This window comes from Hesperophylax consimilis, chromosome 18, assembly GCF_061612785.1.
Source record: "Hesperophylax consimilis isolate HC1 chromosome 18, BYU_Hcon_1.0, whole genome shotgun sequence".
NCBI lineage: Eukaryota > Metazoa > Arthropoda > Insecta > Trichoptera > Limnephilidae > Hesperophylax > Hesperophylax consimilis.
In genome coordinates this window covers 13,468,920-13,493,484 of record NC_142853.1, presented here as the reverse complement: position 1 = coordinate 13,493,484, position 24,565 = coordinate 13,468,920, and the positions used below count along the sequence as shown (strand labels likewise).

The 24,565-nt window shown below is 34.7% G+C and overlaps 1 protein-coding gene across 1 annotated transcript in view; it reads left to right on the top strand.

Moving 5' to 3' along the window:
- The first annotated feature begins 6,312 nt into the window (after positions 1-6,312).
- Positions 6,313-24,565, top strand: part of LOC149415394 (UDP-glucosyltransferase 2-like) — a 32,154-nt gene continuing 13,901 nt past the window's right edge. Inside the window, exon 1 of the mRNA XM_089642209.1 lies at positions 6,313-7,303. Coding sequence (XP_089498335.1) covers positions 6,464-7,303 — 840 coding nt within the window. The 5' untranslated portion in view covers positions 6,313-6,463. The remainder of the gene's footprint in view (positions 7,304-24,565) is intronic.

The window sequence follows — 24,565 nt, the reverse complement described above, 5'->3', positions numbered from 1 at the left end:
TTAAATCAATAAATTTTATCATCTTTTTACTAGGGTACAAACGCACTTTAGAAAAAACTGCCACTGGTCCTGATGAATGTACGATGCGAACAGAGGTATAAAATGCCGGTCCACGTGTTAGTTTCCCTCTTCGATTTTGACAGTCTTACCTCTAGTAGTTTAAATATAATATACTTGTAATTTCCATCTTCAAAAAACACACCATAATTACATACCTCTTTAAATTACTTGAATAACATATTTTGTTTACTCGGAAGTACGTTTTCTAAATTATGATGTCTAAATTGTTGAAAACCATAATTATACTGTCACGTCACAGAAATTAAAAATTTAACCATTAGTTACATTAGCTATGTAAAAGTTTTATTTATTGTATTCGTTCCAAAAAAAGCCACACCCAAAGATATTGTTCGTTCTTCTAATATCTTTAGCCACACCGTATTATGGTATAGTCTGGTCGACTTCATAGTACGGGTGCTCTCTTTTTACCGACGCCCACACCGGCGCAGAAGGAAATTACTTTTTCCAATTACCCCCACTGCGGAGATTACTTTTGTTGCAGTGGAAAGGAAACAAATCGAAAAGTAATTTAGTTTTACGTTATCATTGCGCAGGCCTCTACGCTGGAGGCTTTTTACACACCCTAGCTGATTTCGACGCATTCGAAATATACATACTACAATTATTTATAAGCTTGCGGGATACAGCGCAGTAATATGGGAATATAAATGAGGGCGAACATTGATAATCTCAAGCCCACCAGATGACAAAGAAGCAGAAAAATTATAAAGGTGGGTAGAGTAACGAGATAGACGGAAATACTTAAATAAAAATTCCGCAGCTCCCAAATAGCATTAGAAACATTGATTTAAATTTTCATTTATTTGTTTATTATTTGTGATTTTTACAACAAATATACAATGTTTACAAGTCATACTGTTTTAATTCATACTACACATCCATTAAAAGCATTTGCTTGTGGATGGAAGAGGAGTGTACATTCAGAGGCGGATTTGCCCTTAGGCCTATGTAGGCCCGGGCCTAGGGCGGCCAGATATTAGGGGCGGCCAATCGTGACAAAAAGTCACAGATGATAACAAGAAATTACTTCCTAAGTACCTAAATATTGTACTTAAGAAATAGCGATATGCAAGAGCGTGTTCACACACAGCACACAGCGCGCCCCCACGCGGGGGGGTGGGGGGTGGAGGAACGTAGGAATAGGATTAAGAGGCAAAGGATTTTTTTTTCTTTTTAGCATTGTTCTAAAGTAGCCTACGGAGTTCGGATTTGTGACATCTATGGTCAAAATAGATAAAGCATTGCAATATGCAATAGCTCCGTGTTAAAATAAACGGCTGGCCAAGAAAATGTTTTAAATAATTACAATAAATGTTTTACGAATGCTAGGAAATGTGGTCCATTTTTGGACCAAAATCAATCGCAGAAAAATAAAAGTGTTCCGTTGTCCATTTTCCGACCGAAACCGTTCCAGAGGAACAAACCCGCGTAGGGATTGGAAATACGCACCCGCTCGCGACAGGCGACAGCAGTCAGTGCCGGCAGTGGTCAGTATGCCAGTGTGCGTACAGCAATTGCAGCGAGTTGACGAGCGTTTTTCTAATTTATTAAAAGTATTCGCGACGCGACGTGTATGTACTGCAATATTAACAAAAATCAAAATATTTTACAGGACGTGGACGATACCTCACGTAAAAAGTGTTATTTCGCATAATTAGATATGGATGGAAAGAAAAGGTTAAGTGGGGCTGAGTATCGCAAGCGAGCTTAAGAAAAAGATAATAAACAACAGGATGTAATTAAAAAAACGCGGAAATTAGACTATTTCTTTGGAAAACCATATGTCATTGATCCAACATGCGACGTTCCAAGTGGTAGCGGTGTTATGTCAACTGATGTTTCTTTAGTGTCTTCAAGTGCAGATATTTTTATCGATGTGGCAAGTGGATTACAGGAAGAAGCCAAAGATGTTCCACTAGTACCAGGAGTGCAGCCTTATCCGGACCAGGAACTGTGCGAAATCAGCGACGATCCAGCCAAATGGACAATTGACGAGTTCACGCGTGATTACTATTGTATTTTTTTACATTAATTCCACACAGGAGGCTTTGAGAAAAATATTTTCTCTCACGACCTATGTCATCTAAGGTGATGCTGTGTGGAGGGTCTTTTTAAGGAAGGGAAGGATAGGAAGTTCTGAAAAGGAAAATGTATGAGGGGTGGGTAGGAATCTGGGGATTAGTGTGTCCAGGAGTGACATACGTATGAAGACATCCCTCCAACTGCGGTGCAAGGCGATGGGTCAAGATAGTCCGGCTGGAAAGGTCAAAAGCCCTCCCTCACCCAGTCTCTCTCGATCCGGCCCGCCACGCAGCAGGTGGGCAGACGTATCCGCCGCCAAGACCTGGACAAATCTCACCCCATGAACCATGAATGATAATGGCAGGTAAATTAAAACGGTTTTGACCCTAGGAACTTACTGAAAAGTTTGGATACTCCTGGTCAATATGATGGGTACTGAGAAAGGGGCGGCTACATGGTCTGGGGCCTAGGGCGGCCAAGACAGCAAATCCGCCTCTGTGTACATTTGCGAAAAAATAATATAACTAGGTTACAAAGTAAAAAAAAATACAAAATTAAATCCATACAAATTATTGTATTTGGTAGGAAGCAAAAATATATATTATGAAGGATAAATAGAGTATAGTAGGAAAATTTGTGAGATTTTCAAGTGAAACTAGGGGAATCAGTTTTTTTGTTAACGATTTCTCTAATAATTTTTTTATATAGTTCAATATTTGTTTTTTATCATTAATGCTTCCAATTTCTTCTGTTAATTTATTAAAGAAATGTTTCCCTTGGTGGGTATAATGGTGCTGGGCAAAAGAAGTGTGTAGTTTAGGGCATGCAAATATATATTTAAGTTTGGTTCGATTTTAGCTATGAATGAGTATTTATCTTTTTCTTTTATAATTTGAATAATTGAATTTTACATAAATAAGTGTTTAAATGTAGGAACGTTGAATTCTTCGAATACACGTTCAATCGGGAAGTTTTTTTAGTATTATTATTTTAGTTTTTTTAGAACAATTTCTATGGGCGTCAGGCTAGTTTTGTAAGCTGCTCCCCAACTGATAATGGCATATTGTAGAACAGACTGTACTAATGCATAATATATTGAGTATTGATTTTTCATTGATAAGAAATTTCTGATTCGTAAGAATAGGTATATAAAATAATTTCCTAATCTTAACCTAACCGAAAAGAATTTGAATAATATTGATAGAAAGCTTGGCCCGAGAAGGAAGGTTGGAACTAGGTCTATTATTACACAAATATAAATTAGTTTTACTTATATATTAAAATCCTATTAAAAATCTGACAGCACGCCATCTCCTGATAAATGAAAAGTACTTTCATAATACATCGGAACGCGTGTTCATGCCGCAGTAGTCAGTGACATCTGTGAATGATATGAACTGTTAAAATAAATATTAGTTCATACTTTAGTCAACAGACGGAGTGTAGACCAGTTATATAGTTCCAAATGAATAATATTTAAGAAAGAACTGAGGAATTTATTTTTTTAAATTTCAGATGTATAGGTCACTAGGAGCAGGTCAAGGATATAACGTTAGTAATTGTAATGATAAACGTGCAATCAGAGGTTAAAGGTTACGACACAAATACAAAAAAATACCGAAAATGAGACCAATGATGTCGATTTTAAAAGGAAGAAACAATTACAATAATAAGTTTTTGTTGGTTATATTATATGATCCATCATTTATTTGGAGAACAAATAACGGCATATAAGTAAGAAATATGGGAAGCATGTAAATAATAATATTTTTTGAGGACAGTTTATATCAGTGTTTGGCAAACTTATTGGCTAAAGAGCCAAATATATACATTAAAACGATTCAAAAAAAATCTGAGAGCCAAATCTGTTTTTTTTTTTAAATGTAGTAAAGCTTTATTATAATTTTAGACCTTCATTAAATTACGGGTACACTGAATAAAACTTGATTTAACAGTTCATAAAAAATTATTCGCTGGTAAATAATAATATGAAAGTAAGGTAGGTTATCCATAAATTTAAATCATGACAATGATTGACAAGCACTTAATGCGAACAATGTCCTTGCATCTTCTTTGAAAATTTCAGTAAGTCAGGTTTTTGTTGTTGTTTTTAATTTTAAGCGTGATTCCAGGTTCTAATCAATAAGACGACTTCTCAGTTTACTCTTGATAAAGTTCATGCTTGAAAAACATTGTTCGCATGAATATGTAGAATAAAAAAGGGAAAGAACAGCAAACGCGAGTTTTTTCAGCTGATCGTAAAAGTCAGGAATACTATTCCAGACGTTGAAAATGATCATGTCTTCCTTCTCCAGGTCTTTCAAAACAGGCCACTTGTGTTGTGAACTAAGATCACATTTGTGCTTTTGAAATATTTTTCAAATGAATACAAAGACGTTGAAATTTAGAGCTCCATATTTCCTTGTTTTTTGAATCCTGCAATTATATTTCGTTGATTTTTGACGAATGCTAATGTGGCTCTGCTGTTTTTAAACTCCTGAAACCTGCTGAGAAATGCTTCCCTCATATTTAAAATTGTTTTGAAATGGTGTTTGTCAATATAGGAATTATTTCAGGAGTTTAAAAAACAGCAGAACGATCTTTGCATTTGTGCCAGAGCCGCACTCAAGGGGCCAAAGAGCCACATGCGGCTCTGGGCCGTATTGGCTTATATGATTTGATTGCGGGTTCAACATGAGTCCGCGGATTTGACGGTGGGGTATAGCAGCCTTGCAACATCACTAGAACCACGATATATATGATAGTAACTCGCTCAAAAGCATGCCAGTAGCGGTCTTCAGTGTGCCAATGGCTTGGGTGTCGTGTTGCTGTTAGTAACTGGCCTGTTAGTATCTCGTACACCATTCAATCGCACGGCTTTTGATTTATTTTGCTGGTGGTGTGAGTTGGGGGGAGTGTTGGAGGCGCTCTGGCATTTTTTCTAGTTTTCACCTTTTTTAGTTTTTACTTTTCTACCTTTCTTGAAAGTTGATGTTTTCTCAATAAAAATGGGTCGGTGGGGCGATGAAGTTTCTAAACATCATTTTGCTCTATTGCAGCTACAAGTGCTTGTGGAATTCAGGTTCGTCGCTTTCTTATTTCTTCCAGGACCTTCTTTTCAGCCAGTCGCACGCTCGAAACTAGATATGCGTGTAGCTAGCATTCCTGTATCTAGCGTTAGCGTGCCTGCTACTCGAAAAAAGCGTGCTTTTCATTTGCATGTGTATCCGCGGCCTAAGCCACGTTCGTGGAATAATTTAAACTATAAAAAAAAATATTTCAAATAACTAGATGTTTTGCCCGGCTTTGCCGGAGTTTAAGAGTATTTTCTTAAAATTTATTAAACGATTTTAAAATATTGTACAAACAGTAAATATTATTTCCCGTGTAACTTTCCCACATGTACATCAATATTTCCATGTCCCATTGATTTAAGTGAGATTCATAGCTGAAAATTGTAGCGTTAAAATAGAAAATCCCGAAAAAAAATAGCGTTTCGTCCAATCTTACTCAGAGTTTCTACTGCCTCACACTTGTACGATACAGAAGTTACTTCATTTTGAACGCATTAAGACAAAAGTTTTTTATAGCCAAGATGATTTGTGATAGTTTCCCCGATAATTTTTTTCTTTTTTATATGTTTAATTTACTATTCTAGCTTATTTGTGATACGTCGAAGTCCCACTTATGAAGGGAAACAACGCAAATAGTAATGACTAGACGCGAAAGTATAGACTTTCAACCACCTTATGTATAAGTAACCCTAAAGTTAATGTTTATACTTACGGAATTCAATGTTTACTTTCTTTGTGTGAAAGCACCATGAAACAATACATGGCTTCAACGGGCGTTAGCCTGAAATAATGTCTAAATATGCCAGTCAGAGATTTTTAAACACACGCTTTTTGATAATAATTTATATTCTGCTACTATTCTTAGAGCTCTAAATGCTAGATAACAAAACAATTCATATTTTAAAATTGTAAAACATGCATCAATTTCTCAATCAAAGATTAATTCGCGCACGTAATGTGAAGTAGCAAAACGTCAAAATGAAATATATAATATTGACTAAATTGTATTTTTGGCAGTATAACTGCGGGTGTGCGATGAAGCTTAATTATCTGATAAAATTATAAGTAGATTATCATTACAGAAAGATAATAATTCACAATAGAATCATAATTCACAATAGATAATAATTCACAGTATTGATTGGTTCGTTGTATAATTTGTACGCCACGTATTTTATTTCATAAATTTTCCCTACCAAGTTTAAAACCCCATAAAAAATCGTATTTCTAATAAGAATAGAAAAAACAGTATACAGTCAACAAAAAAGTAGCACAACTAAAACACAATGTCAGTCACAAAACTATTCCTGTTTAGTGCAATATTCCTGTTAACCTATCACCAAGTGTACGGCTTCAAAATTCTTGGAATTTTTCCACATGTCGGGAAAAGCCACAGTTATACGATTGAACCTGTGATGAGAGGGCTGGCAGAGAAAGGACATGAAGTAACTATGATTAGTCATTTTCCCTTGGAGAACCCTCCAAAAACATACAAAGACATAAGTTTGAAGGGGTCTTTAGACATTTGGCTCGGGGCTTTTGATCTTGAAGAGTTTGCCTGGCCCTACGGAACAGAGAGGTTTATGAAACACGTCGATGATGCCAGGACCTTATTCATGATTGCAAGCATTACTTGCAAAGCCATGCTAGATAATCCGGGAGTGCAAGCGATCAAAGAAGGCGACTATGACGTTGTAATCATAGAACAATTCAACAGTGACTGCGGTCTTGGCATTGCCAACAAACTTAATACCCCTTTCATCGGTTTATCCACACATGTGATGATGGCTTGGACAACCGGAAGGTTGGGAGTTATAGAAAATCCAGCGTTTATCCCCAGCCATTATTTAGCGCATGGAAAATGGCCCAACTTGTTGCAAGCGACAGAGTCTCTCCTGATTGCCATGTGGTACAAGACCGTCTATTATTACTTCTTGCAAATACCTAAGAGGAGGATGATGGTGGAGTACTACGGTAAAGATCTGCCAGCTCTAGAAGATATTGCCAAGAATATGAGCCTACTCATGGTCAACACTTATTTTCCGCTAACGGGAACAGTTCATACAGCGCCCAATGTAGTGGAGATTGGAGGGATACACGTGCAGAATATGAAAGTATTGGATCCGGTAAGATGACATTTTGTGTTTTTAAGGTTACGATTCAATACGAAATCATTGGTAACAGAAGTAAGAACCTACTGAACAATGTATATACTACCGGACATAAAAAAATATTTTTTATTAGTTAACTAACAATACCTCTAAGACATTTTTTTCCCTTTATTTTTTCCCAATTTTTACATTAATTATATTATTATATACAATTTTATATAAATCAATACGAATAATGGGAACCCACTAAGGCGCAGCCTGTGTACAAGTTATTATATTATTGTACCTAGAAATAAACAAACTACGGGCATATAAAACAAAAACTAGATTAAATTTTGTCTAAGCTGTTTGTATAAAAATATTAACGGAGACTGTTCAAGAATGTGATAGATAGCAAAGTAGTTAAGTGGTACATATTAGTATTATTTGGTGCATGCATTGAACGAGAACAAACAAACTTTTTTTTACATTAACCTCGCACAGGGAAATATTTTCCCTCAATGGAAATGTCATCTTTGGGGATGCTGTGTGGAAGAATTTTTTAGGAAACGTGAGGAGAGGAAGTTCTGGGAAAGCTATGAGGGGTATGTAGGAATCTAGGGATCAGTGTGTTCAGGAGTGACGAACGAATGAATATATCCCTTTCCACTGCAGATCAAGGCGATGGGTGAAGAGACCAGTTGGAGAGGTTAAGGGGTCTGCCGAAACCAACCTCTCCCGATCTGGTACTCCATGCAGCTGTTGGTCAAACGCATCCTGAACACACGTCTCCCGATGCCCCTGCCAAATCACCAAACGTAGCGAATCACTTGGAGTGACCTAAGGCAAAGGTGTTCTCCCAATCCCGGGTGGCGATACCCAAACCCGTCTCCCAAATTCCATGTTAATTTAACATACATATTGTTCAATAAAAGATAAGCATGTGTGTCTTGCTTACCCTTGAATGTTTGATATTAAACGGATTGCCTCTAAACGGAAACAAAAAAATATTGGTGTTCTTTGACGGATGCAATTTAAACATAGTATGCTAGTTATGAATAATGCTAGTTATACGTACAGGTTTTCTTAAAAGAGTGTAAATAATGTATACAGTTTCAATAAATTATTATTAATTTTTTTAAATACACGGTCATTTATCAAATTTTCAATACGTTTTTTAGTAAGGCTGCGGTAAAAAATGTAACAATTTATATTAAAGCGTAAATAAATACTTATTTGAAAATAGCACTAAAACAATATTAAAACATCGTGACGATTTCAAATATAATATGAATGATTTATGCAATATTATTCCTCTAAGCTATAATATTTTTATGTTAAGACTACTAACGAAATCTTAATATTTTAATCTTGCTAGAAAAATAAATTATTATTCAAGAGCAAATGAACAGAATTTTTAATTGTAATTAACAATTTTTTTTTATAAACCTATTCCACAATACAAATAACCTGATTATGGCAACTCAGCAAGGTGAAGTGTTTCATTACCAAACTTGATAAATTTATTACTACTGTTGATATGACATTCCAACTAAGTGGCCATTTTACTCACCTGTGTACCGTAACCGTGCCTAAAACAAAACAGACTCATGAAAGACGCTTAAATTAAACTGAGCAGATTTAATACAAAGTGGTTCAAGATCAATAAACCAATGAATACACTTTGCTACATATATATATATATATATATATATATATATATATATGTGTGGGAAGCATAGAATGAGGACAGTTTTTCGAGCGCGCCCATACTTCGGGGACATTTGTATAGTTTGGGGACAGGCCCAAAGTATCTGTCCCCAAACTAACACTTTGCATTATATACGCAACGCATAGATTGAAGCCAATTTCAAAATTATGCAGAAGGCATGCTTTGAGCCATACATTACTAAAATATCCATAGATGCCACTATCGTATCGTTCTCAGATTTTTGAAATTTTCTATTGTGAATTTTCGAATTAGCAAAGGCTCGGTACCTATTTACCTAATTTATGTTTGTATTCTTTTTCGCTTGCTTTTGTCGGAGAATGTCGCATTTTTAAACCCGGTGTCCGCATTGTTGGTATTATTTTTTCTCATTAGATAATAATAAAATTAATATGCTCGTACATAATATGATGGTGTATTAAAAACTGATTTTAAAATAATCTAATAAAAATAATTACACATATTACGTTTGTGCAAACATTAAAAAAAAAAGTTTTTTTTTTGGTTTTAGGCATTCCACTCTGAAAAGAGTGCTTTGTGAAAAAAAAAATACTTCCATAATTTTTAATCATATTACAGATACCTGTATTTTCAAAATAAATTTATTTTCATACTTTGACAATGTGGGCTTCACTACCCGTACTGAGTTTTATACTTTTTATTTTTATAGTTTTTTTTTTCTAGGTACCTATTCAAAAGTATAAATGTATGTAAAATAATAATGAGAGGTACATACTTCCTACTCTCATGTTACGTGAATAATGCAATAATAATATAACTATAAAAAAAGAATTCAGAAATCGCGGGTTCAAATTACGGCGTGCAATTTGCATAATTTCACAATATTTATTTGTTGAAATAATACGTTAGTACCTACCTATATGGTATAGGTATTTGCGGCAAATTCAAGAATGGTAGATAGGTACTTTCAGTATCGCCATGTTACTTGAATAATGCAATATTTTAAATAACTACAAAATAGTTGTTCATTGTTTCGCCGTTGAGATTGAGATTACGATCCTTGGCTACGAATTCGGAGGTCGCGGGTTCAAATTACGTCGTGCGCAAGTAAATTTTATTTGATAAATTTGTATAATTTCACAATATTTATTTGTTTAAATAATCCGTTAGTACCTACATGGTATATTTGCGGCAATTTCAAGAATGGTGGATAGGTACTTTCAGTATCGCCCTGTTACTTGAATAATGCAATATTTTTAATAACTAGAAAATAGTTAATAACTACAAATAACTACAAAATAGTTGTTCATTGTTTCGCCGTTGAGATTGAGATTACGATCCTTGGCTACGAATTCGGAGGTCGCGGGTTCAAATTACGTTGTGCGCAAGTAAATTTTATTTGATGAATTTGTATAATTTCACAATACTTATTAGTTTTAAATAATTCGTTCGTACCTATATGGTATATTTGCGGCAAGTTTAAGAATGGTGGATAGGTACTTCCAGTATCGCTATGTTACGTGAATAATGCAATATTTTAAATAACTACAAAATAGTTGTTCATTGTTTCGCCGTTGAGATTGAGATTACGATCCTTGGCTATGAATTCGGAGGTCGCGGGTTCATATTACGTCGTGCGCAAGTAAATTTTATTTGATAAATTTCTATAATTTCACAATACTTATTAGTTTTAAATAATTCGTTCGTACCTATATGGTATATTTGCGGCAAGTTCTAGAATGGTAGATAGGTACTTTCAGTATCGCCATGTTACGTGAATAATGCAATATTTTAAATAACTACAAAATAGTTGTTAAATTTTTCGCCGTTGAGATTGAGATTACGATCCTTGGCTACGAATTCGCAGGTCGCGGGTTCAAATTACGTTGTGCGCAAGTAAATTTTATCTGATAAATTTGTATAATTTCACAATATTTATTTGTTTAAATAATACGTTAGTACCTACATGGTATATTTGCGGCAATTTCAAGAATGGTGGATAGGTACTTTCAGTATCGCCCTGTTACTTGAATAATGCAATATTTTTAATAACTAGAAAATAGTTAATAACTACAAATAACTACAAAATAGTTGTTCATTGTTTCGCCGTTGAGATTGAGATTACGATCCTTGGCTATGAATTCGGAGGTCGCGGGTTCAAATTACGTCGTGCGCAAGTAAATTTTATTTGATAAATTTGTATAATTTCACAATATTTATTTGTTTAAATAATACGTTACTACCTATATGGTATATTTGCGGCAATTTCAAGAATGGTAGATAGGTACTTTCAGTATCGCCATGTTAGTAAAAATGCAATATTTTAAATAACTACAAAATAGTTGTTAAATTTTTCGCCGTTGAGATTGAGATGACGATCCTTGACTACGAATTAGGAGGTCGCAGGTTCAAATTAGGGCGTGCGCAAGTAAATTTTATTTGATAAATTATACCAAATAATTCGTTCGTACCTATATGGTATATTTGCGGCAAGTTCAAGAATGGTAGATAGGTACTTTCAGTATCGCCATGTTACGTGAATAATGCAATATTTTAAATAACTAGAAAATAGTTGTTCATTGTTTCGCCGTTGAGATTGAGATTACGATCCTTGGCTATGAATTCGGAGGTTGCGGGTTCAAATTACGGCGTGCGCAAGAAAAAAATATTTATTATTTTTTTGGTAAACTATCTTGTATATCTTATATCTTGCGTCATGTATCTTTTATCAGGAGATTTTTCAATGTGGATGAGTGTTTCAGGCGAATAATTATTGCTTGTAGAATAAAAAAAATATTTGATAAATAGGTGTAATTAACAGTTTATTAAGTTTACTTAATACGTTGGTACCTATACTATAGTATATTTTCGGCACTTTCACTTTGCACTGGCACTTTCGGAACATTTGTAAATGTGTACTTTCACTGTCGCCAGACGGTTAGGAGCAGACTCTTGAGTGATGGTAGTGGTGTTGATGTAATGGTAGATACTGCTACCCGGCTCAGAACATTAAAATCCTTTAAAGACCTCTTTAAAATCGAAAAACTTTTAATTTCATTAATTTTGTCTAAATAAATTGATTACATTTTTCAGAAAACTTATTGTTCATAGATATGTACCTAGGTACCTAGGTAACTGGGCTAAATATTGGTCGGTTACAAGATTAATTTTAATTTAATTGAAAAACATCATAGGTAGGTGGTTAATAAGTTCAAAACTTAATTCATAACAAAGTTCTCAAACGATTAGCTACGAATTCACTCCGCGATCACGTGAACATTTTAACACGTGTTACTGACGTGCTCCTGCCACCGCGCAGAAAAGAGACAGCTACCCAACAGTTTGTTCCGTAATTTGATTGAACCCTTTCCACATATTCTCGACCGGATATATCCCAGACAGCTATCGGATTACATTGAACAAATATATTTCTTTTAGGAAAGGGTTGTCACAACCAATGATAATTAAAATACATTTTTAATATTATTTTCAGTTAGTGGCCATATAAGATTATCGGTATTATCATTCTGTGAACCATCATTTCTATTTGTTGTATTTTACGGAAATCAACAGGCATAAACCAGTTTTAAAATGAAAATGTTATCCTTATCAAAACCGTAATAATTACTAGTGTTTAATTTTTTATCAAATCTTGTATTATAAAATTCTAAATAATGGCCGAGACTCGCCAGAGCTTACCAATTTAATAAAAATTCCAATTCCATCAAGATCAACCCGCCAATCCAATTTATTCCATTTGCCCACATGTAGAACAAACATTAGAAAAAAAATCCCAATTCCTGGAATATGTACGCAATATAACAAAAAAATTCACAGCATAGACATTTTTAAAAAAATCTTCAGAAATATCGAATAGAAGAAACGCGTACGATAAATTAATACGAAAGTATGAAATGTATCGGAAGCATCTTATATCCTTATCCTATATTCCTCTCCTTTTTCTCTAACCAAACATTAATTTTAAGATATAATAAAACTCCATCTCCAAACCAATATTAGCATAAGAAACTTTTTTGGCTTGACTGCAATTCACTTGTGTGAATGGATTGCAGTCGTATTGTAGGTATTTATCTCTGTATTATATATTATGTATACTGTAAGCTGTTTGTTTCTTACAAATAAATACATATTAATTCCTTATCTCACTTATTTAAGTAAGGTGAGTTGGGGTAAGAGCACTGTATAAAATGAATAGATGAAGTTTAAAGTAATCCCACACGTCACAGCATTATCCCATCGCATTCAAATTTTTACACAAGGAATATTAACTATTCCTTAATCAAATTGTTTTATCGCAAGAAGTTAATCTGCTGTTTTTATTAGATTTTTAAGTATTTAAAAAAAAAAGGTCTTGATAGATCCACTTACCCCGGAGGCGGGGTAAGTGGATCTAACTTCAATATTTTGATTTTTGGCTAAATGAATAAAAATGTTTAATTGCCAATCCAATCAAACGCACTAAACACACAATTTTGCCATTTAAAAATACTGAATATATTGGAATATATATCATAAATCAAACATTATTTGGCAGATTGGGGTAAGTGCAACATTTTATGACTAGTGATGGGGCAACGAAAACAAACCTTTTTTATGTATTAGTATTATTTTTCACAATATTTACTAACAATGTTATTATAATAATATATATTTACTACTAATAACTGAACTTAATATGTTTTTATAGGAACTAATTTTTGGTTACTAGATTTAAAAAAATTACACAATATGTGGAAATAATAACGCCTTTGCGGAACCTTTTGTTTCCGACATTAAAATGATAAAAAATAAAAAAAATTAACATTTTTTTTACAGCTAAGAGTTTATCTCATACAAAATCCCTTATTGAATATCAAAACCATTAAAGGACATTTTGAAAACGAATTCTCCTCTTCTCCCAGTTAAGGGGTTTGGCAAAACAGATATAATATCTGCGTTATAAATATCGGATACGTCATCAACTTTCGGGAATGAAAATACGTTACGATTTTCTCTGGTTAAATGTGAAACCCTTCGTACATATTTGACTGTCTTCTTATATTCATCATTTTTTATAATATTTCCTATGTAATGTTTGAGGCTCTTCTTCGCTATAAATTTAGTAAGAATCCAATCACCAACTTTTGTCTCAACATTTAAATTTGGTTGTACATCCAGTTCTTGCAAAATGCCATTAATGTCAATAGACAGAACATCATCTAAAGGTACGTTATTTTTATTGTCTTCCACGTCTTCCATTAATAGATTTTGGAAATAGTCGCTTTCATCTTCAGAACTAGACTTCCAATCAGATTCGCTGACAGATGTTTTGGACGCCAGGCTAGGCGTTTTTTTTTAGATTTTTTTTTATTGAATTTTTTATTAATCACTTTAGACTTCTTGCTTGGACAAATTTTCTTCTTCGAATCATTTAGTTTATTTATTAAATCAAATAAAACACTTTGTTTATTAACCACGACTTTTTTATTATTACATCTACCGGTTTCGCTACGGTCGAGCTTCATCAGGATGTGAAATATAACTTTATATTTCACATCCTGATGAAGCTCGACCGTAGCGAAACCGGTAGATGTAATAATAAAAAAGTCGTGGTTAATAAACAAAGTGTTTTATTTGATTTAATATATAATGTCTAACCACAAAGTGATTGCTTCCTATGAAAAAAAAAAAAAATAAATAAAAAAAAATTAGTTTATTTTTTAAACGCTCTACGACATCATCATATGTTATGACCTCCGCACCATGTGCAACTTTCGTCTTTTTTACTTTAGCAGGTTCGTTTTTTTGTATAGATCTCAGCATAAGCTCTTCATATGATTGTTTGACCTTTACAGAACACAGAAAATCTGAATTAGCTGTTTTAATTATTCGGTCTTATAAAATTGTAATCTTCTTCAACGGGTTAAGGGAGTGATTTTTGTTAGTATAAGTAGAAGACTCGGAATACTGAATTGGGTCATTTCCAACATGTGATACAAATTGTTCTTTAAAAGGTTTGACTTCCTTAGTAATTTAGTAAAGCTACATTAATGTACTTACAAACATGGGTTATTTTTGTTAATCTTTGTCATATTTCCAATGGTACTAATTAAGCTTGTGTTTTGTTTTTTTAAAGTAGTATGCACATCACTAGTAACATTTGCGTCCATACAAAAATATCAGGGGGAAGTGGATCTACAGTTTAGTAGCACTTACCCCAGCTTGATAATTTATGGGGGAAGTGAATCTAGTCTCATAAATCACAATTCTTTAAGATATTCATAATGCAAATATAAACACATCAAACCTCAATTCAATTATAGAGTACTCACCAATTTGTAACTTCCTAGCACAAGTTTTTGTCAAGTTATAGATAAATGAAGGCAGCGCTCACAACTCGCACGCAGACTAAAACCAACTGCCAAAATTTGAAGCTCTCTAACAACTCTCTGTGTTTATGAAGCAGCTCCATCAATATGTCAGAATGAGGATTTAGCTAATTATATTACATTCTCATAGATGGCAGCGCTTGAATATTGTATTCAAAGAAGTTAGAAGGCCTGGATGAACTTCCCCCAAAAATTCACTTACCCCAACTCACCTTATCGAATAAAATAGTTAATATTTATTCAGTTGTTAGATTTGAAGAGGTTTTAATTAGGACGTTTACACAGTAATTAACTAGGTTTGAACAGCTAGGATTCGATTGTATTCTCTTTACACTCTTTTCTCCATTAATCCGTGCAATATGCCTAATCCATATAAAGCGTCCACTTCTTTATCGTGTTCATTATAATAACTTTAGTCTTGCTTGGTGACCAGATATAAATACCTAGTCAGGAACCTTTACCGCTCCATTTCCTTCTCCTCGTACCTACAGTACCTAGTACGAGTAATCGTTCGTTTCGGGACACCGACTGGATTCTGATTTGGTAGGTACCTAGATAAACAAAATACACCAGAGATTTTTCCGAAAGGCGAAATAGCGAACCTAATAGTATTGTAAGTACTGTGGTAGGTATGCGGTCTATCTTCTTTGATCTTACGAATTCGAATCAATTTACAGAATGCAACATAATTATATTCCTACCTACTTTGTACATATCTTTTCATAAATTATCGTAAAGTCCAAGTAAGTAGTGACCTAGGTAGGTACCTGCCTACCGAAGTCTAAAACATCAAGATTTGATTTAACTATCGATATCAAGCATGAAACTAAATTGTTTGTTTTGTGTATCCCTTGCCGCTGTATCTTTCTTGTGGCGTGATACATTTTAGCTATCATTGGTTAGTGGTGTTATGTCACACTATCGCGTAGGGATATATAATAGTGCTATTCCATGTGAGTTCGATTTATATGCACCACTTCAAAATTTTAAACACTCCTGATGGAGAAAATTAATAATGTTTGTGGTAAGGTTTGGTCGAGGGATAAGGCTCTCAACTAGCAATCCGGAGTTGCGAGTAAATTTTATTCAATTAATTTGTCTTATTTCACAATCAATTCATTTAAATAATCTGTTGTGCACTTGCGGCGCATCGCATAGTGAAAGGCGCTCTGAGTAAAACCACCGCTCAAAATTGAAACGTTGCTTTAAATAGTTTTAGCTATATTTAGTAACAAGATCTGAATAGCCAGTTATTTTTTTTAAAGTTTTCTTGAGAAACTGTTTTTTACCTTCCATACAAATTAAATTGGTGTGGCATGGAGTTATCAAAATCACAAATAGTTATCACAAATAAATATATTTTCTTTTAAGCTATAATATAATAAAGCATTGTATTGGGTTTTGGACATTTTGAAGTCCGTTTCTACATTAAAAAATATATTATGTTGCCCTACGAAAAGTTCCGGTTTCGGAATTCGGTTTTGTTACCGAAATATACGAACATTCTTATAATATCATATCGATTGTAACATTTCGATATTTATGATATTGTGATATTTCTACAAACCATAAAAAGTGTTTTAAGGGGCGCCCACATACTTGTCTCGGCTCGGCAAGCGTCCGCAAGCGTTTGGCTTGGCTTGAATAGGCTTGCGATAGCTTGCTGCCGATCAGGCCGGGGTCCGGTTGGTATTCTGTCCACAAGGCGCGGCAAGCGTTGCTAACTTGCGCCTTGTATATGGCAATTAACCCTGAGAAGAGTACAACTCCGAGCTGTTTATAGTAAATATCGTAAAAATGTATAACTGGACAAACGATAATCATTTTTTTTAAATTATATCAAGCAGGGTCCTATGTATGGATTTATTAATTTAAAAACATATATAATTAATTCAAGTAAATTAGTTAATTTTTATATGAAAAGGAACAAGTCACAGAAAAATAAATAGAGTAACGGTTGAAACTGGGTCTCTCGTATATCCGGGACGAATGCATTATACCACTCTTTTTGTGTGTGAATACCGCACAAGAGTCTCAACAGCTCCAAGCCATCTGGAGCCAGTGAGACTATGGCATCCCCAATTGGGGTATGTTGTGATGCTGGAGGTAGTGGAGGGGGGGTAGTAAATGGGGAAGAGGAAGGTAGGGAAGTACATAGCTATTTAGATCTGATCACTAATCACGGCTACAGCCATTTCAAGCAACTTTTCTGCTAGCGAGAGCACTTATTTTTAAGTTGTTTCTGACGATTTCAAATTTCAAAATTAACAATATTATCTTCAACTATTTTTTCCCATAGTTTTGGCAGCAATCTTTTTACATTATTTTCAAATTTCTTCTCAAATTATCAATAAAATTAATTTGTCTTTTTTTTGGGCAATTTCTTCGTTTAGCTTTTAAATAGAAATAGGAAAAATGACATCTGTCACAGCTGATGTAGTTGCCTCGACGTCCGCCAAGAGCGTAGATGCCAACGTTTGGCTTGCCTACGCTTGGCAAGTGTCTGGGCGTAGCATTCACTTTTCGTCGGGACAGTTTTTTTTTCGAGCTTGTTGCCGTGAATTCAAGGTAAAATACTTTATTATTTTAGGTGATTTTTAAATTACTAAGAAAGCGGTGTAAGTGGTGTAAACAAAGTGATTTGTTTTTATTTAATTTGTTATTATTATTAGAAGTGAGTGCATATAATAAAGGCTTCGCATTTATCGTTCTCGATGGTAGTCAACGCGCATGGACTTGGCACGCGTGAATCGAATGTTACCTACAGGCTGTTTCAAAGTTCGTTCGTCGCTCAACAATATTAAAATATTTAGGTACTACTATTTCGGATTTTCGTCGCTCAACAATATTAAAATATTTAGGTACTACTATTTCGGATTTCTTTCGGAAACTGCTTCCTTGAACCCATTATTAGAACCATTTAGCGCCCTTGAGGTGATCTTTCACAAAAACGGCGCTCTACAAATTATCCAATTATTTTTTTTTTTTTTTATTTGCCTGTGATTAATTAAGATCGTTAATTAAGCTAGTGTGTGTCGGAGTAATGTAAGCTTAATCGATAAATACTGAAAGCATGTCTTCCGTTCGATGTTTCCTGCTTTAATTAAGACAGTTACTATTGGCAAACTGCGTTAATTGTATCATTTTGTGGAACAATAAAAGAAATCAGTTTTAATCGAATACTAAATGTTGTTTTATTAATTTAAAACCAAGAATATTTCTGTGTCATTTATGAAAATGAGATGTAGTATATGCAGTTCTATTATAAAAGGTAAACAAAGTGTTTTTATTTTATTTAATGGTGTTACTAAGGTTAGGTAAAGAGATGCAACTCGGTAAAAAAACTTAAGTTTTTAGAAAATAAAATTGGTATAAATAGGTATTTATCAAAATTAAAAAGTAATTATGGGAATAGAGGTAAAATCTTTTTTGTTATTTGTTTTTGGGGTGTTATGCCGTGTTGCGCTAACTCATTCTTTAGCCAACGTTTCGGACAGCATTGCAGTGTCCATCATCAGGTCAGAACCAAGACGGCCGGCGTGGTCTAGTGGTATACGCTTTTGACTACAGATCCGAAGGTCGCGGGTTCGAACCCGGCTCGCGCAAATAAATTTTATTTGATTAATTTGTGTTATTTCACAATTAATTAATTTAAAATAATATATAGTATATTTGCGGCACGTTCCAGAGTGGAAGATACTCTCAGTATCGCCCTGGTGTAAGACCACCATTCAGAATTGAAACGTTGCTTGAAATGGCTTTAGCCGTGTTTGGTGACCAGATCTGAATAGCCAGGTACTTCCCCACCTTCCTCTTCCCCATCTCCCTCCCCTCCCCAATACCCTCAGCCTCACAACATACCCCAATTGGGGATGCCATAGTCTCACTGGCTCCAGACGGGAGCAGTTGGGACTCTTGTGCGGTATTACTGTAAAAAAAAAAAAAAGAATCAAGGGCAATAAATAACACATCTGCCCTGATGACGGACACTACAATGCTGTCCGAAACGTTGGCTAAAGAAGGAGTTAGCGCAACACGGCATAACACCCCAAAAGCAAATAACAAAAATACTTTTGGCCGTGAAAATCTTAAATCATATTTGAGGTATAATCTGATTACTATAACATGACGGCCACTTTTGTCTAAATATTGACGTAAATAAACTAACGTGAAGTTGACAACACGCCGAAAATGTTAAATGCTAATGAGTATTGCCACGTTAAAAAAATCGTCACCAATATAATTCGTCAAATCTTCTTGTAAAAAATTTACAATCCGGCAGGATCAGTCCCCTCCCCAGAATAGCTAGTACGATGTTGAAGCGTAGTTTTAGGGAATATTTATGAGTAGGGCCGTAGATATATTTATTTTCAAATGTATTGACTTAATATTTAATAAACGTAATAAGTGTGCAAGGACATTTTGAGAAATAAAGGAAGTGAGAAATAAACTTTATATCTCCCAATGGAGAATTGTGATAAAAATTATTCATCTAAATGTTACAGATTTAAAATTTAATGTGTTTTTGTTGCTGAAGGTAAATGCTTAATTTTTTCTGAATGTTTAGTCGAATTACACATTTTTTGTCGAAATCATAAAAATATATATTTTCAATTCATAAACGTTTCCACTTCTTTAGTAAATCCTTTTTTGGTTTGCGAAGGATTACCACGCACAAGTTTCATCATGAAAAAGATTTACGCAAAAAAAATTACTTTGCGAACTCCATATATTATACTTTTGCATCAAATATGCACTCACTCATTCAAGGCTTCGGCCAATAGTGTTATACGAAAGAACTCACACAATCACAGACCAAGTTTTACTCCCCACACGATGCAATCTCTGAGAACAGGAATTGCGTAGAAAATTAGTGCGAGAAGCAACTACATTAAATGGAGCATGGGGTCTAGTATTGTATTTATTGGGTACGTACTAGGTCAGGGCTGCCTGACCAGATCTGAATAGCCAGGTACTTTCCTCTTCCCCATATCCTTCCCATCCCCACTACCTTCAGCCGCAGAACATAACCCAATTGTGGACGCCATAGCCTCACTGGCTCCAGATGGCTGGGAGTTGAGACTCTTGTGCGGCATTCAAATATCAACTGAAAACAATACAAATAACTCCTCGATTAATATTTTTTTTATGTGGATACATCACAAGAGTCCCGAGTGCTCCCAACCGCCAGGAGCCAGTGAGACTATGGCATCCCAAATAATTGGGGTATGTTTTTATATACATATATGTGACACCTCACAAGAGCGTCCCTGCCTGTGCAGTGTACCGACAGGGGAACTATGTCACCACCCGGTTGGGCGGCGTTGTGAGGCGGATTAAGGTAGGGGCTGTAGGAAGGGATTTATTAATGCGGGCCTTGAAGAGGCTCGGATTATAGGAGGGAGGAAAAACAGATGCCGGTAGCTCAAAATTGCTCGTTGATAAGCTAAAAGTATTGGAGAGAGGAAGGAGATGTGGAAGAAGGAGGTGGGGAAGTACCTGGTCACCAAACACGGCTAAAGCCATTTCAATCAAATTTTCAATTCTGGATGATGGTATTACACCAGGGCAATACTGAGAGTACCCTCCAATCTGGAACGTATCGCAAATATACCTTATATTATTTTTAAAGATAAATTGTGAAATAATACAATGCCATATCTGCTTTGTTTCTATTATCTATGGGTAAAACCATGTAGGTGCCTACCTAACCCAAAAATTTAAATTTGTAACGGAACAAGGAAGATAGGCCATTAATCGTTGTTAGTTTGTGTGTAGTGTCGCCAACATCATTTAACCTAACAATGCCCTGCATCTACACTCCTACATAGTCACCAAACGTACAACCCGTGCAGTATGGTCTAAGCTCGATGGCAGTTGGCAAACTTCCATGCCATATCCGCTTTGTTTCTATTATCTATGGGTAAAACCATCTAGGTACCTACCTAACACATAAGTTAAATGTGTACCGGAACAGGGAAGATAGGCCATTAATTGTTTTTAGTTTGTGTGTAGTGTCGCCAACATCATATAACCTTACAATGCCCTGCATCTACACTCCTACATAGTCACCAAACGTACAACCCGTGCAGTATGGTCTAAGCTCGATGACAGTTGGCAAGCTTCCATGCCATATCTGCTTTGTTTCTATTATCTATGGGTAAAGCCATGTAGGCACCTACCTAACACATAAGTTAAAATGTGTAACGGAACAGGGAAGATAGGCCATTAATCGTTGATAGTTTGTGTGTAGTGTCGCCAACATCATATAACCTAACAATGCCCTGCATCTACACTCCTACATAGTCACCAAACGTACAACCCGTGCAGTATGGTCTAAGCTCGATGACAGTTGGCAAACTTCCATGCCATATCCGCTTTGTTTCTATTATCTATGGGTAAAACCATCTAGGTACCTACCTAACACATAAGTTAAAATGTGTACCGGAACAGGGAAGATAGGCCATTAATTGTTTTTAGTTTGTGTGTAGTGTCGCCAACATCATATAACCTTACAATGCCCTGCATCTACACTCCTACATAGTCACCAAACGTACAACCCGTGCAGTATGGTCTAAGCTCGATGACAGTTGGCAAGCTTCCATGCCATATCTGCTTTGTTTTTATTATCTATGGGTAAAGCCATGTAGGCACCTACCTAACACATAAGTTAAAATGTGTAACGGAACAGGGAAGATAGGCCATTAATCGTTGATAGTTTGTGTGTAGTGTCGCCAACATCATATAACCTAACAATGCCCTGCATCTACACTCCTACATAGTCACCAAACGTACAACCCGTGCAGTATGGTCTAAGCTCGATGACAGTTGGCACGCTTCCATGCCATATCCGCTTTGTTTCTATTATCTATGGGTAAAGGTTTGTTGGTACCTATAAAAAAGCTAAAATTAACAATAAGTATTAAAAATGTTTTTTTTCGAGATGGATGAAATTTTTCACTCTTACCTTTCGAAAAACTCAACGAAAAAGTTTCATAAAGGATTGGACTTGAAGACGAAACATTACTTTATCATAATGTACCAAATTCACAGCGCGTAAATATCTACATATTTGATATTATTATTTGTGCCATCTGGCGTCAAAAATATTAATAATTACACATTATTCCAATGGAAGTTTCCTACTTACCATAGGTCGAAAGTATGCTTTATGTACACGAAACACCTCTCTGTGAAAAGCATTGTTTGAGACCACGACGGGAAATTATATATAACGCATACATTGAGGACTGTCTTCAAACTATCGTCTGTACAGAATAAAAATATGTCTTCAAAGTATGCTCTAGATGTATGTATCGATATATATATTAAACGGTACATCATAGACGTATATAGCTGTGAGGGGGTAGTTTTTAAGGGTTGATTAAACAAAATGGCATTAAAAAAAAAGTGTATATAATGTGGCTCAAAGTATGCTTTATACAAATATATATATATATATATATATATATATATATTTGATGTGTAGGTATAATTTAGCTATATATATACAATATGTATACGAAGTACTTCTAATAAGGAAAATAGCTCTAATGTATGTGGAGGCATTAAGTACGTATGTAGAGGTGGTTGAACTAGACTAACATATCTACTGATCACTATTAATTATAGTCCCTCATAATCTTGCCGAAGTTATAAGCATTTACACGCGATATGACAAAAGAAAATGATACATGTATATGTATATTGACCGAGAATTACACGACAGGACGATCGGTTAAAATTCTTGACCCTGAATCCAGATATCGCGGGTTTGAAATCAAGAGTGGACAAATAAAATTTATTTATTTGTGTTACTATAAGAACGAATTAATTAATTCATCTAATTTTAGATTGTGTGTCTGTAATTCCGGCTCAATAAATTCTAGAACTAGGATACTTGTTGTTGTGTTTTTTTTTTTATTTTATAAAAAAAATAATGTTTCATAATTTACTGAACGGAAAGTAATCATTTCACATAAGTTTATACATATGATGTATCACCGTAATAAAGCTAGGCTTGTGTGTGTGAACTTATATATTGTGAATTTAGTGATCATTTTCCGAATGGGAACTATTTCTTAGGACGAATTCGGAAAAGCGATAATGTATATAATATAATATTGTTTGAAATAATTATTTCAAAATTTGAGTCAAAATATCCCGTGATTTTTCACGGGTTTGTAAGATTCAAATAAAATTTATGTGAAATTACATACAGTTTAATGAAGAACATTCCAATATGGTATACTCGTATGTACTTACTTTGTGAATCTAATCATTCATAAGCTGAACGTTATTGCTTGAAATGGCTAAGTGACCAGATATGTATTGACAGGTACTTCACAACCTTCCTCTTACCCATTTTTCCTCTTACCACTTTCTCTCTTCAGCCTCACAACATACCCTAACAGAGGATACCGTTGTTCCACTGACTAATGACAGGTGTAATCTTGTACGTTATTCACACAAAAAAACAGTTACCACTCTAGGAATGAGAGGTACTACAGTATTGGGGACGTTATCGAAAAAGGTACCTACTGGCAAAAAACCAACAATAATTCAAGCAATAACTGCGCGATATAATATTGTTAACATTGTTAGATATTTTTAAATATTGTTAATTCAGACACAATCTGGTCACATTATTCGTTTTCCTGTTAAAAACGGGACTGCAGGTCTTTAACCAATGAATTGACAAATTTCATAACAAATTATCAGTAAAGCACGAATATGCTATGAGGATGTCGGAACACACGTTCTTAAAAATTGTAATGTTTTCGCATTTCATCCATTGTATTTATTAGGACAAGGCCACCTGGGTGAATACGTGTTCAGATGTATTCTGAATGACTCACATTTTATTAGGAAATGGGCATGCAGTCACATTTTTATCAGTATTTTGATAAATCGTTCGTACTCATTTTTCTCCGTGCAAAACGAAAAGAGAAAAATGTGCAAAACGAAAACACCTGCCTTACGAAAAGTCTCGTTCTTCATAATATATTCTTTTACTTTTGTCTTGTCCGGTGTTAATTATAAGAAACATCGTCTAAAGTTCTAAAAAACATTCAATTTAAAGCGGAAAGTCAATAAAATAATGTATATTTTGGAGCTGCCATACTTTGCGTTGGTATCCTTCCTTTGGTGAAAATAACCTCGCCTTGTAGTTTATTTCACGTGGTGTGTGTTGGAAATTACGACAACGGTAGTGGTATT